The following is a 14,248-nucleotide window of genomic DNA, read 5'->3' as shown; positions in this document are numbered from 1 at the left end:
TGGTCGGCAAGTCCTAGGCTCAGTGGTTTAACCCACAGCACCACTCGCGTCCCTTCTTTCATGTTTAGAGGTGTCTAAGTATGACAACCAGACAGGTTTGACACCCCATTTTAGAATATTCACTAAAAATGTCCCCTTCAACAGCCCAGGCTTGCCTTCTACCACTGATAAATCACAGGCAGGCTTGGGGTGTGTGTGTGTGTGTGTGTGTGAGAGAGAGAGAGAGAGAGAGAGCGCACACACTGCACCTCCCTTTACCTTACACCCAGTTTCCTACCATCCTTTTATAATATTGAAGTAATTTTTCAAGATACTATTCCTGCCTCCATAAAGTCAAACTCAATCCAAACAGATATCCTTTCCTTTAAGATACTCACTGAAATGTGTTAATATCTAATTTTTGCACACCCCTAGCATTTCAGAACACCACGAAAGAGACAACAGATTGTGGACTGCTGTTCTGTGCTGTTTTGTTATCTTGTCATTGCTTGTTCTGTGGTTTTATTTTATGATTTTAATGTAACCAGTACTTGTTTTGACTGTGACTTTTTTTTTACTAAATAAACTACAGAAGAAAGGGAAGGAAATGGAGGAATGTCACAATTAAAACAAGTACAAAGTAAACAGGGGAGGAATGTGCAATTATTGCAGTGACATGTACAAATGATCTCATTTATCAAGGTGGAAATGGGGGAGCAGCAGCACAACACAAGGGAGCAAAGTCCAAGACTGAGACAAGGCCTGATATGCCATTCAAACTCAAGACAGCGGAGGGTGCAATGGGGAGGGGGGAGAAAGTCACAAAATAAGGAAGGCTTAAAACAGTATAGGCTGCTAGGATTCTAACCACAAAGCTTGAAGTTAGAGAATACATAGACAAATGAAGTGCAGGAGGTAAGATAGAATTCTTTTTTAAAAAGGAAAAAAAATAAAACTGATTACTGTAGAAGGAAAGATTTTATATGCAAAAGTAAGGCATCTTAACACTGATAATTGCTAAAAATAACACCCATAACCCTCTTGTATGAAAGAGAACAAATCAAAAGTCAGTTTTAACACAAAAGCCATATACAATGGATTTTATCATTGTACAAGCTATGAACTATGAATATTTTTAGATTAATGAGAGTTGCAACATTTATTGTTTAAATCAATAGGAGAAATTGACAGGCAGATTTTTGTAGACTAAAAAGTGTCCTGGTTAGCATTTTTTTTTTAAATCAGATTTTTAATATTTTTAAAAAATATTATTGCTACATAAAATGTGTGCATCGCCTTAAAAAAACATGCACCTGCTTTAGAACTATTGTGTTTTTTTCTCATATGCAGATTTAATTAATTGCTCAATCAACACTTAAAAGTAACTAAGATTTCTTTAATGAGATCACAGCTGTAGCACCAGCAAAGGTCTAGTATAGTTTGCTTCCCAACACATGGAAACAACATTGTACTCCCTAGCTACTGGCAGTCCTTATTTTAAAAAAATCCAGATACCTGATCTGCCATTGAATGTTTTTGCTTCGTATCCTTGCGTGTCCTGAGAGTAAGCCAAACAGAAATCTTTTAATTTCACTATTGATCTCCTGTCTCTAGGCAGTAATAAATTCTGGACCATGTGTACTGGCTCCAAATACATTCCCAGGACCAAAGGTTGGCTTTAACCTTCAAAGCCTTACACTGCTTGAGACCCCAATACTTTACTGAACACCTCATCTCATATGAGCTACCCAGACTCAGAGGTCAGCTTCAGAGGCCTTTCTCAGAGTGCACCTTCCCATAGACATTCAGAGTGGCAAGTGCTAACCCCCTAAAGAGACAAACCAGGTGCCAACATTATCATCTTTTATTCTAAATATTTGATTCTTAACAAATATTGCCATTACTGAAAGGGAATTATTTAGTAGTTCATGTTTTTGAAGGTGGGGTTTTTATCAATGTACTGAAAACCATCATATGCTCATCGGCAGTGTTCTAGTTTATTACTTCGTTTATTGTTTATTTTTGAATTTGAATTTTTGTATTTTTGAATTGTATTATTTCTTCTTCTCCTTAAGACTCTTTGTACAAGGCAAGGAATCATTAATATTCCAGTGGTGAAAAAGTCATGGCAATTATGCAAACAGAAGTTTTGAATTTGGCTTTGTGACCATATAAAAGTGTTTAGTTACAAACATATGTATAAAGCAAGCCATTTGTGTGTATGTTAAGTCAGGAAATACAGTGGATGCTCGGGTTGTGAACGTGATCTGTGCGGGATGCAAGTTCGCAACCCGCAGCGGTGCGTCTGCACACACATGGGTTGCGATTTGGCGCATCTGCACATACGCGACTGCCAAAAACTGGGAGTAACCCGGTACTTCCAGGTTTTGGCGGGTCCGTAACCCGAAAAAAAGCAACCTGAAGCGTCTGTAACCCGAGGTATGACTGTATCTGAATTTCTATGAGGAAAGAGAAACTTGATTTCATTATATAAATTCAAATTCATCAGCTGACTCATGGGAAGGGTTAGGGTTAGGGTTGCATTCCAAAGGGACAGCCAGTGGCTAATGCCATCACACAGCTCACTCTACAACTCCCCACCTCTGACTCCTGTGTGAGTCGAAGGGCATTTGTTCTGGTTCTTCAAACTGGAATGATACAGTTGTCACTAACTGTATCCTCTCCCCCATTTCCTTTGCTGGCAGAAAGAGCTCCGCCCTTCATTCCAGAACAGTAGAGTCTCTCTTCAAAAATTAAACATCCTTGAGGTCCAACCTGGTTAAAATGATTCCAGATACACAATATACATGCACTTGTGTGAATTCAGAAGTGATTATTCAAAATTGAATACAGGCGCCCTCCCATTTACACATGATCAACTCACACGCAATTGCATCATAGACACACGGCACTGGGAAATAAATAAATAATCTGATTCAAACCTGGAAATGGTGGGAGAGAGATGGAAAGTCCTCGTGGCTCACAAGGAGACCCTCCCTGGAGCCTGGTGCAGGACATCAATGAGGGCAGAGGAAGCCTCGAAGAGCCTGGAAATGCAGCAGGGCTTTGTTTAGGCTCCTCAGGCTCCCCTCCTAACAGCTGATGTGTGCAGTAGTGCAGCAGCCGCCTTTCCATGCATCCTTCAGCTGGCCCCAGAGATACAGTACAGTCATACCTCAGGTTGAGCGCTTTCGGGTTGCGCTCCGCGGCAACCCAGAAGTAACGGAGTGCATTACTTCCGGGTTTCACCGCTCACGCATGCGCAGATGCTAAAAATGACATCACGTGCATGCGCGGAAGCGGCAAAACGCGATCCGCGCATGCATGCACGCCGTCGTGTCTTACGCTCCATTCAGGATGCGAACGGGGCTCCGGAACGGATCCCGTTCGCATCCCGAGGTACCACTGTATTTTCCTGGGATTTTATTTCAAATAGTTTAGTTACAGATTTACAGGTATCTCTCCCCACACCATCTACAGAATATGATTACCATTCCAGACTGGGTATTATTTAATATGGTTATGTTTTATTTGCCCTGCCTTTAGTTAGATATATTACTGAATTCTGTAAATTGCCTGTGGTTCCCTAATAATTGAAAAACTAATAATTTTTAAAATATGGATACATATCAACCATTTTTAAAGCCTCGTGTACACTGAATAGCCTAAAGATGCCTATAGATTCCCAGGGAATTTTTAAAACTTGTTTTGTAAGCATAAATCAGAAAGAAGTATGTGCCAAATGGTACGCATACTTTTAAAATTATCTCTTGGCAATTACAACTTTAGTCTCTAAAAAGAAGAAGAAGAAGAGGAGGAGTTTGGATTTGATATCCCACCTTTCACTCCCTTCAAGGAGTCTCAAAGCGGCTAACATTCTCCTTTCCCTTCCTCCCCCACAACAGACACTCTGTGAGGTGAGTGGGGCTGAGAGACTTCAAAGAAGTGTGACTAGCTCAAGGTCACCCAGCAGCTGCATGTGGAGGAGCGGAGACGCGAACCCGGTTCCCCAGATTACGAGACTACCGCTCTTAACCACTACACCACACTTCAGCCTGTGAATAGTTACACAGAATAATAGAATTACAGAGTTGGAAGGGACCCTGAGGGTCATCTACTCCAACCCCCTGCAATGCAGGAATCTCAACTAAAGCATCCATGACCAACTGTCAAATCAAGGTTGAAACAAATGAAATGCAAACAAGGACAACACAGGCCCCCTTTAGTCCACATGTGCTAACTAACCTTCTACAGCAGGGGTAGCCAATGCGGTGCTCTCCAGATGTTATCAGAGGCCATCAGATCGGAATAGCATGGCCAATCGTCAGGGAAGATGGAGACTGCAATACACCAACATCTGACGGGTACCATGCTGACCCTCAAGATGTTACCCTTTCTAGAATAAGGAATTTTAAAATGTAGGCTTTATCCCACAGCACACAGAAAGCCTGTTTCTCAAAATTAAGACAAAAACCTCCTACATCCAAAGCTCAACTTCAAAACAGGAATACAAAACTCAAACTCTCATGAAGATTTCAGCAATAAAACAGAAATTGGTGCTCTTATTGCAGGCCCTCAAATCACAATAACCTGGAGGAAGTGGAAACAGCTAATAATATTCCCATTTCAAAATCTGATGGCAGGTGAGGTATGAGAGTGCATGCCTCCCCAATATCCATTATAATTATAGCCATTCATCAAGGAAGTAAAAAGTCTGGAAAGAATGAGGGTAATGCAACCTAATATGCCACTGCATTTGGAGGCACACCCATTACAGAATCTCTCCCAATACTGTCACCATGCACCTGAAGCAGCATATGTCAAGGGTCAGAAACCTGTGGCTGTCCCAATGACCTCTCTTCTAATGCAGTTCACTTCACTTCACACTCGAAGACTATAGAACATGAAGAACAGCCGCCACAATAATGTGTAAATGAGCAAGCAGCACAGGACTTTTGTCACCACCTAAATTTGGCTTGGAACTAGTCTCCTACATCCCTGAAACACACTATACCCCGGAATACACTTGGAGACTGTTCAGCATTGATTACAAGTTTATTAGTTTTATACACAATAAAGCACAATGTCTTTCAGAAGAAATTATTTAATTTATGATAATTATTAAATTATATCTGAAAGATTATTAATGGTGGATTGGAATAGAAGTAAGATATTATCAATATTGTATCAGTAACATCTTAATATAAGAATGATGCATTTTCTATTTTGTTATTGCAATCCAATTAATAGACTTGTATCAAAGTAATATAACTGAATATCCAGATCAGGCATAGACTCATGAGGTGGCTTTGGGCAAGTAGTAGTTATCCATGTTAAATCCACAGATAGCAATGATCAACCTCAGGGGCATATATGCTAAATAATATACGATACTTAATACAACATTGAAAATGATGAACACAGATGGCTACTTTACCCCTTTTCTGCCATGCCATATCCATCAAATAGCATCCAAGTAAGTCATACTCAGAATAGACCCGTTAGTCTGAATCAATAATTTCAATGGTCTACTTATTGGATTAATCTTGTTTCCAACAGCAATATAGGATTTAAAACAAAATATCAAAATAACTATTCAGAGAAACAGAGGAAGTTATTAAACTTCAGATAATATTTTCTATCACTAGAAGATGTACTGGGGCATATATATAGGTGACTATATATAGACCCATGATCATCCTAGCTGATTAATTCTAGATTCTTGATCCATGTATTGCCCTCTCTGCAGACTTGCTTTTCAAAGTCACTTGTTGAACAAGTGGTCACTCAGCTAATCCAAAAAGACAAATGGAAAGAGCTATCATTTTTTTCTGGAGTCTCTCCCAATCCACCATTCAGCCTGGGTATGACAAACGCTAGAGTTAATGATAAGCACTGCTTTGCTTAGAGATCAAGAGGAGAAATGGAACCTCATCAATCTTGTTAGTCCTTTCTGTAGCCTTTGATACCAAGTGATCACTGCTGACATGACTATGGGGTCTGATTAGTGCTGTGATGCTGCTCAAGTGTTCCACTTTCTTTTCGTTTTTATAAGAACATGTAAGAAAGTGAAAGGACTATTCGTTATCCCCTTACAGGTTTTCCAAGTTGCCTCTTGCAAGGTAACTGCGCAAACTGATTTGAATACATGGTGTCACGGGTTATAAACATGAGCCAACTCATGGGCACCTCACTCAAAACCTGCAATCTTATTGCTCTGTTGGCCATGACTGAAAACACACACACGGTAGTATACATCTGAATACCAGATACTTTGAATGTTTAGCAGGAGGAGGACTGTTGTATTCATGTCTCTCTATTAGACTGCCCAGGGAATTCTGACTGGCAACTGTTAGAAATAGGATGTTGGCCTGATTGCGTGCTCTGGGATGGCTCTCTTCGTGATACTGGATGTTAGCAAGCCAAATGAAAAAGGATCTACACAAAGCTGTAATGACCACCGTTGGCAGATAGTACAAAAGAGGCGGTGTGGAGAAGAAGGAGAGACACACTTCACTGACAGCAATTCAGTCTCCCTTGGTCACTTAAGTCTACAGCCTGGATAGCTTTTAAAATTTTAAACTGTAACCTGCCTAGGGGCCTACTAGTGAAGGGAGGGTAATAAATATTATTATTAATAATAATATCTATGTTGGCCTTTAGAGCCCCAACAAATGTACCTGTATGTTTGAACTCCATTGTATAATACATTCACACATTTTTGGCATCAACCTAAAAAGTGGAACATATGAAGTAAATCCTAGTAACTTCTGGCAGAATTGACTAAACATTTAAGGCTGCTGTCCTACATGCACTTACTTTGAGAAAGTTCTATTGAACTCAACAGGACTTATTTCTAAGGAACCACCCACAGAATCAGGCTGCAGAGCCCTAAGCAGCTTGACCCAAAATAACTGCAATATAAATTTTTCCCAATCTCACGTGAGATTGTTAGCTTGAAAGGTCAACAGCAACACAAGCTATTAATCATAATGATACCTTTTTGTTTATTATCAGATTTGTTCGTATATACATGGGATTTCTCTGTAATTGCTCTAATTTAGGATTCCTTTCCTGAAGATCTACTATCGCCCAGCCCTAAACATCTTTTGAAAGTATTGTCAGTGTATACATGTAGCACATATGCATGTGTGTGTGTGTGTGTGTGTGCACGCGCGCGCACACACACACACACACACAGGCTCTTATGCTAACTTTGCTTGCAGGAGGAGTTAGTACTTCATCATTCATTTTTCTTTTATATTTTGCAAATATATAATCTATAGTCTTCTAGATGAGGTGTGTTCAAATTTAATATAGGAGGGAAAAAATACAGCTCCTAAATACTACTTTTAAAATAAAGTTTACTATACATCTTCCCATATTAATTCTTATTTTGATTCACCAGCAATTATATAGTAGGACTGTTCAAAGAAAGGTCGAGCTTGACAACACATTCCAAATTCATAGATTCTTTTATTAACGTTTTGAGGTACCTGGAGCATCTCTCCCATTTGTAAGTTATATGCTTCTCATAGTTATTTCATATTTCAATTTATTGTGAAGGCTTAGCTGTCAGAACAAATAAGCAACACAGAAGTTGTATACAAAAGGAAAAGTGATGGCACAATGTAAAATCAAAATGTGCCATCATGAAAGCAATATACTAGATATTATCAAAGAAGACCATAACGTTGTCTAACTGCAGCATTTGCTAAAACAGCTACTTTAGCAGTTTCACCCCTGTTGCCTGCATCTAGCAGATACATAGTTTTAAATTGGACTGACCAAAATATAATCCAAATATAAATACTTAGTCATGTATATCTTTTGGGTCTCCTATTACAAACATAAAATCCTAAAGTGAGAAGTATTCCACCCCTTAACTTCTCTCTCTCTCTCATCTTAACACCTATGGATTCCCCCCCCCCCATGACCCATAAAATATCACCAGAGGCATCAGCTGAAATTCCAATAAATTAAATGTCTTTGTTGTGTGTTCTAATGAGAAACCAGTTGTTCAAAATATAAAGGCAAACACCTATTTTCTAGGAAAAATACTCTGGTTTTCATTCTCAGAAGTTTATTGTGAAATGTTCTGAATAAGATTTAAGGATAAATTTTATTCTCAGAAATCTGAAGGGGACAAAGGTACTACAGTACAGGTCTTTTAATTAAAAAAAAATGTATTAATGTATTTCTTATTCATCTTATCTACATTTGTACATAAATGGAAATACCAGTCTCTCCCAATTACTTCAATACACTTTCCCAAAATTGCTTTTTTGACATATGAATGGTGAAAACACTCCTTGCTCCAATAAATGTAATACTCAAAAGAATGCCAGTCCACTTCTATGCAATGTGCTCAATAAAAGCACAAGATTTTACCTCAATTTATATTCACCTCAGTTACATTATTTATTCCTACACAACTCTTGCACTTTATAGCATTTGTTTGTTCTGTCTGGTTATATTATCTAAGTGCTGACTATCATATTATCAGCTGTCCATTCTTAAAGTAACACAGTTCTACTTGTCTGAGAGGAAAAGTTTATGCATGATTAGACTTTGATTTGATTAAAAAGAACAAGATACAAATACTTTCAGGCAGCAACTGAAGTTTAACAAAACACCTGTTTTTCCATACTTCATTTCCTGTCTGATGGGGGAAGGGAAGAGAGAACAGGAAAATATCCTTTTGACAACAAATAAATCAACCAGAAGAAAGCTAAACCAACATCAACCAATTCCTCACTGTTTTCATAGTCACTTTTGTAGTAATGCTGTATTTTCCACTTGAATAAGAGGAAAAATACACCACTATAATGACAGGGCAGCTGAATGTATGAAAAAAAAAATCAGGGTTGTATCCAACTGAACCATACTCTGAGGAAAGCCCCTGAAATCAAAGTACTTACATTAGTAATTTCAATTTATTTGAATGGGTCTACTCAGAGTATGACTCAGATGCATGCAACCCTCAGTACAGAAGAGTATGGGTGATAGGAGTGGTTAAGAGAGTATTTCATGCTTCCCGTAAACACAATACATTGTCTCCCTTATTTTGTGTGTGTACGCACATAATTGTTTTAGTTCCAGTGTATAAATTTGAGCTATATCATCTCAATGAAATGATCAGAAGACTGCCTTGTTTTAATTAAACAGAAAACTACAGAGAATGACCCAAGTTCTAGACAGCTACATAAATGCAAAAGTCAACTGAAAAGAGTACTGTTTGCTGTCAGTCATTGCATTTCACTAATGTTTATTCAAATATGCCACTTCACAGAGACCATATATCATCCCCTGAAAGGCATACCCAGAACAATTTCACTCAAGAACAGATTAAAGAGTTGAACACAAAAATGTACACATTTATCATCAGTGACTTACAAGAGATAGTTATATATCTATGCCCACACTGCTGCAGGATGTTCAAATACACTCATGACATGAGACATGACACTTTAATTTTTTTAGGCTTTTCATTACAAATATCAGGTAGGCTGGTGTATATACTTATTTTATTAAGACACATGTGTACCCCAACACAAATCTGGGGGGAGGGGGAGGCATAGTATTACTACAAATAAACTAAACTATATCAAACAATTCAAGAATCTCTCTTACCACAATTGCATGAGGAGAGTGCACTAAAGGCTTGAGTTCATTCAGGTCGTTCTCAGCCTACAAGTAGCAGTTTTTAAAATAGAAAGGGAGAGAAAAAAAAGAGATAAACCAAGGATTATGAACAGCACCAACCAACAAATCTGCAACTCAGACCTATGGAAGCTTATTCAAAGTTAAATCTCACTAAGTTCAATGGATTTACTCTCAAGTAACTGTGTATAGGATTGCAGTTCTAGTGATAATTAGGCAGTTGCATGCCTCTTCCATTACCTTATCCCATTCTCCTTCCATGACATGATTGCGGAATTTGGTAGCAGAAGGATGTTCTAAACGACATCCTGACTCTTGCATTAGAAGATCAACAGTCTGGCTGCAGGAGAGAGGTACAGTATTTTAAAAAAAGCTGACCAATCTTATTCTTACAGTGAAGCCATCCATGTAGCCATAAATCCAAAATATTGTTTAAAAATATGTTCCACCTTAAGAAAAATAAGATGCTGGAATGTGTTCTAATGAATTCCAGCAAACAAACTTGTGCCCTCAGATCCACAAGTTTCATATGGAGTATAAACTTCACAAATACAAAGTTATTTTCCTCAACTATTTTGATGATCAAGAAAAACACGGCTCCATAAAAACACAGTGTTTTAACATGTTATTCATATGAAAACACAAACATTGACATTAGATTATAACGTGATTAGAACTACCTATAGCAACTGGAATTTTGTTGATGCAGCGAGCACAGTGTTATTCCCTACCAATATATCATCTGCCTTCAAGTCAGTTGTCCATTAGGCTGGGATCTTAATAAAATAGACTATTCTATAACCTACAACCCTCCCCTTCACATTTTAAACTAAAAATAGCGCATTTACTATGGTGTAGTCTATGAACAGTCACGAGTTGTCACCTGCTGCTGTAAACTTGCCCTATTTCAGTGGTGTGCTTGTTTCGAGGACCGAGTTAATTAAAACCAATCCATTCCCACAATAACACAAGCTCTTGGCATACAAGGGGCCATAATTTTCCTATAGTACATATTCCTACACATCCACATCTCAATATTCTCTAGATGCTATTATATTGTACTATTGTTAGGTTTGTTTTGTTAATCCAACTGCTGATGTCCTGCATTTATTTGCTTTTCACCCTCCCCCACCCCAGCTGCATGCCTATTACTCAGCTCAAAGTACTGCAGTGCTGCAAGCAACAGAAGAGTCAACAAATTTGACATTAATTTTCTGAAGTACTTATACACAGAGTATATTCAAAGACTACATTAGACATAGTTATATCCAAATTACATTTTAAACATACTGTTCATTTTAACACCTAGCCAACGACAGAGACTGTACAAATATAAGTATTTTGATATACTGGTTTGCTTTTTTAACTCAACATACTTGTTTTAAGACTATAGACAAAGAGATTTCCGTACACTGTTGTGTTGAAAATGCTATTTTATCTGTACCATCTTTGCACCAATTCACCTTTATTCTATGTTCTTGGGCCTTCGTACTGTCATAGTTGACAGAAGAGTCTACCTGTTCTCCGAGTAGGAAGTCCACACAGGACTAGGCCTGAAAAAATAGGCCCCATAGTTTCACTGCCTTCATCCCTTCATTCCCTGGATTTATCTCCTCTCCCCCCCATCTCTCTCTTTGATATTAAACTGCGACAGAATAATCTGTGACAAAAAGTGCCCCTCTTTGGGATAAATATGGGCCAAGGCAGCCACACAAAAGTGTTGGATTCTCTCCCCTGGGCATATAATGTGTCCTAAAATAAACAAGTCGGCCATGGCTATTATTCTCATCAGCACAAACCCTCGTCTATTTTGTATCCTCCTCCCCCCTCTCAAAGATTTGGCTGGAAATAAAAAATAAAAAGGCATTTTACAAGAGCAATACCCCCGACCCCACCCCAAGAGCTGGGGGTCTCTTAAACGCGAGCCTCGCAGTGACTCAAAAGGGGGGAAAGCACAAACAACAACGAGAAAGCCAAAGCCAAAACAGAGGTTTCTGGAGATGGGGTCAGCCAAAACGGTGTGTGTGTGTGAGTGAAATCTCGTCTTTGGGCCCACTTCCGCACCCCACGGAAGATTCCGCGCCCCACACAGCGCTGAGTTGGGAAGGGCATTAATGGAGACTGTCGTCCTCAGCTTGCCCCACTTACTTGAGGCCCAGCCCGTGGAGGTGCTGCCCGATGAGCCGGATCACGTCCTCGTCGGACTGCGAAAGCCGCTTCTTCTTCTTCAGGGCGCTGCCGCCGACCCCGACGCCGCTGCCTCCCCCCATCTCGACGGCGGACCCCCCGGGGGCCGAAACCCCGTTGTTGACACTCGGCCCGCCGCCGCCACCGCCGCCGTTGTTGTTGTTGGCCGACGGCAGAAGCCCGTTGGCGTGAGCGAGCTGCTCCCCGGCGCTCGAGCCCGAAGAGGCCTCGCCGTTTTGGGCGCTGAGGCAGCCCAGCTCCGGACCCTGCGACGATGACGGCGGCGGCGGCGGCGGCTGTTGTTGTTGCTGCTGCTGTTGCTGCTGACCCCCTCCTGCCCCGTTGGCCTGCATGGCGCTGCTGCTGCTGCTGCTGCCGCCGCTGGCTCTGAGGGGGTTGGCAGCAGGGGGGGCGAGCCCGGCGGAGAGCGAGGGGGACGGGGACGAGGTGAGGCCTGCTCTGCCCGCGGAAGCCCCGGGCTCTCCTGCTCCCTCCGCCGCCGCCGCCGCCGGGGAGGCCCGCGCTTTCTTCCGCGGTGGCGGGGAGGCTCCGCCGGTGTCCGAGTCGGAGGAGGAGGAAGCGGAGGCCAGAGTTTCCTCGCCGAGAGCGGCCGTGGTGGGAAGCCGGGGGGGGGGAGTGAGGAAGGGGAGGCGGGGGTGGGAGTGGGGTGGGGGAGGTGGTGGGGGTGAGGAGCGGGGTGGGGGGGAGCCCTGGTCCCTCTTCCTCGAGGCCCCTCAGCAGCGGCCGCCGCCGCCCGCTCTAGGGTCCCTCCAGCTAACGCTGCCCGAAGCCCACCGCCTGGCAGCCCCAGGCGCCCGGCCCACTCCTCTCCACTAGCCCGCTGGGTTTGTGGCTTCTCTGCCTAGCTGCAGCCTAATGGAGTCCGGGCCGGGACGTCACAGGAAATTCCTATACTGCCCCCTACACTCACTTCCGCCGCCGCCTGGGGTAGGCTCTGGGGGTGCAGAGTGCAGAGGGGGCAGCCTAGGGCCAGTGGCGTGAGGGGCTCCGGCTGGCCTCCACAGCACCACCCGCTGGGCGGGCACAGGCCCTGCTCGGGGTGGCTGAGGTGGGCGCTTTGTCACCGCACCTGACTGTTTGCGTGAGGCTGGCTGGCTTGTTATGCTTCCACCTTGCTTATCTCATATGCCCATATAGGGCAAGGCTGGAGGTATATGTAAATATATACACACCCCCTCATTTCCCCGTGCTCTGAAATGGCACACATAAACGGGAACTAGCATGTTGATGTGCTCCGAAAACATTGTTCTATAGTTACCAATTACTTTTTTGGGGGCGGGGGGAGTGAGTTGAATCTTTGTATTCGAAACAGCAAAAGAGCCTTGTGGCCGATGTGTTCGTCTTTAAGGCTCCGCAAGACTAATAGGGCTACTGTCCTGGAAGTTGTTGTTTCAGTTCTGAGTGGGTTTCTTCCCTTTCTGGCTTGTATGTATATATATGTATGGGTAGGTAGGTAGGTAGATCCAGTGCTTTTTTCTGGGGGGATGCAAGGGTACACATACTCCTAAACATTTTGTGAATCTGAGTTTGGCCTCATTGAGGGGCAGAATTACAATACGAGTAGGAAAATGAGAGTTACTCCTAAACATTTTTTAAGAAGGAAAAAAAAAGCAGTGGATGATAGTTAGATGGATATACCTTTAACATCAAAGTAACAGGTGTTTGTAAGAAACACAAACATATTTGCATAGTGTTTTCAGACTAAGAAAATATCCCTCCCCCTTGTTTTTGTGCCCCTACCTTGAGGTAGAACTTCAATATTATTTCCCCACACAATAGAGTAGGAGTGGCAAGCCCTGCCTTACTGCAGGAATTACAGCCTTTCCCATTTAATAGGGAAAAATGGGGCTCTGGTGTTAGAGGGCAGTTGTGTATAGCCTTTGAATAACAAAATATACATAATAACTCTCTATCTATCTATATATATGTACTTCCCCCCCCCCTTAAGAGCAGGTGTTAGCTTTAGTACTGCCTTCTATTAAAAATACTAAATGTTGTAAAATGCATTAAAATGAAAAGTATTTCAAGGGCAACAGAACATTGAGGGAGGAAGTAAACCCTATGACAACCCAGTCACTATCCAGTAGATGCTTGTGGCTCTCATGCCAATATATTCCACGTAGCACTAACAATCCCAAAAGGATATACTGTGGGCAGGAGTTGTGTTTTTCTCAGTGACAAAATATTGTTGCTTGACGTATGGAGAAATATTGCAGCTTGATGTATGGATCTTACTGGTTTTGCAGAAATCCACACAGTGAATGAATAACAACTGCTTATTGATAGTGCTAAAAACTGTCTCGAAAGGACCCAACTACAACTGGGTCTGCCTTTCCATTAGGCATCTTGTAACTAACCCTTGCCATTGCCTACCTACAACCATACCTAGGTAACTCAG

At 41.7% G+C, this 14,248-nt stretch overlaps 2 protein-coding genes across 6 annotated transcripts in view; both read right to left on the bottom strand.

Annotated features, from left to right (window-relative positions):
• Positions 1-12,316, bottom strand: part of WDR26 (WD repeat domain 26) — a 35,735-nt gene extending 23,419 nt beyond the window's left edge. For 3 of the 5 annotated variants that reach the window (XM_081000176.1, XM_081000177.1, XM_081000179.1), the window contains exons 1-3: positions 11,791-12,316; positions 9,883-9,982; positions 9,613-9,669 (exon numbers count right to left, since the gene is read on the bottom strand). In XM_081000176.1, coding sequence (XP_080856302.1) covers positions 9,613-9,669; positions 9,883-9,982; positions 11,791-12,182 — 549 coding nt within the window. In that variant the 5' untranslated portion in view covers positions 12,183-12,316. The remainder of the gene's footprint in view (positions 1-9,612; positions 9,670-9,882; positions 9,983-11,790) is intronic. The other 2 variants (XM_081000178.1, XM_081000180.1) reach the window with 1 other exon arrangement.
• NVL (nuclear VCP like) overlaps positions 1-12,334 on the bottom strand; it is a 97,590-nt gene extending 85,256 nt beyond the window's left edge. Inside the window, exon 1 of the mRNA XM_081000133.1 lies at positions 12,325-12,334. The gene's annotated coding sequence lies outside the window, so the exon portion shown is untranslated. The remainder of the gene's footprint in view (positions 1-12,324) is intronic.
• Between the last annotated feature and the right edge of the window lie 1,914 nt (positions 12,335-14,248).

This window comes from Podarcis pityusensis, assembly GCF_964106645.2.
Source record: "Podarcis pityusensis genome assembly, chromosome: 3".
In the NCBI taxonomy this organism is placed as follows: domain Eukaryota; kingdom Metazoa; phylum Chordata; class Lepidosauria; order Squamata; family Lacertidae; genus Podarcis; species Podarcis pityusensis.
The sequence above is the reverse complement of the archived record's forward strand: the minus strand, read 5'-3'. Positions and strand labels throughout refer to the sequence as shown.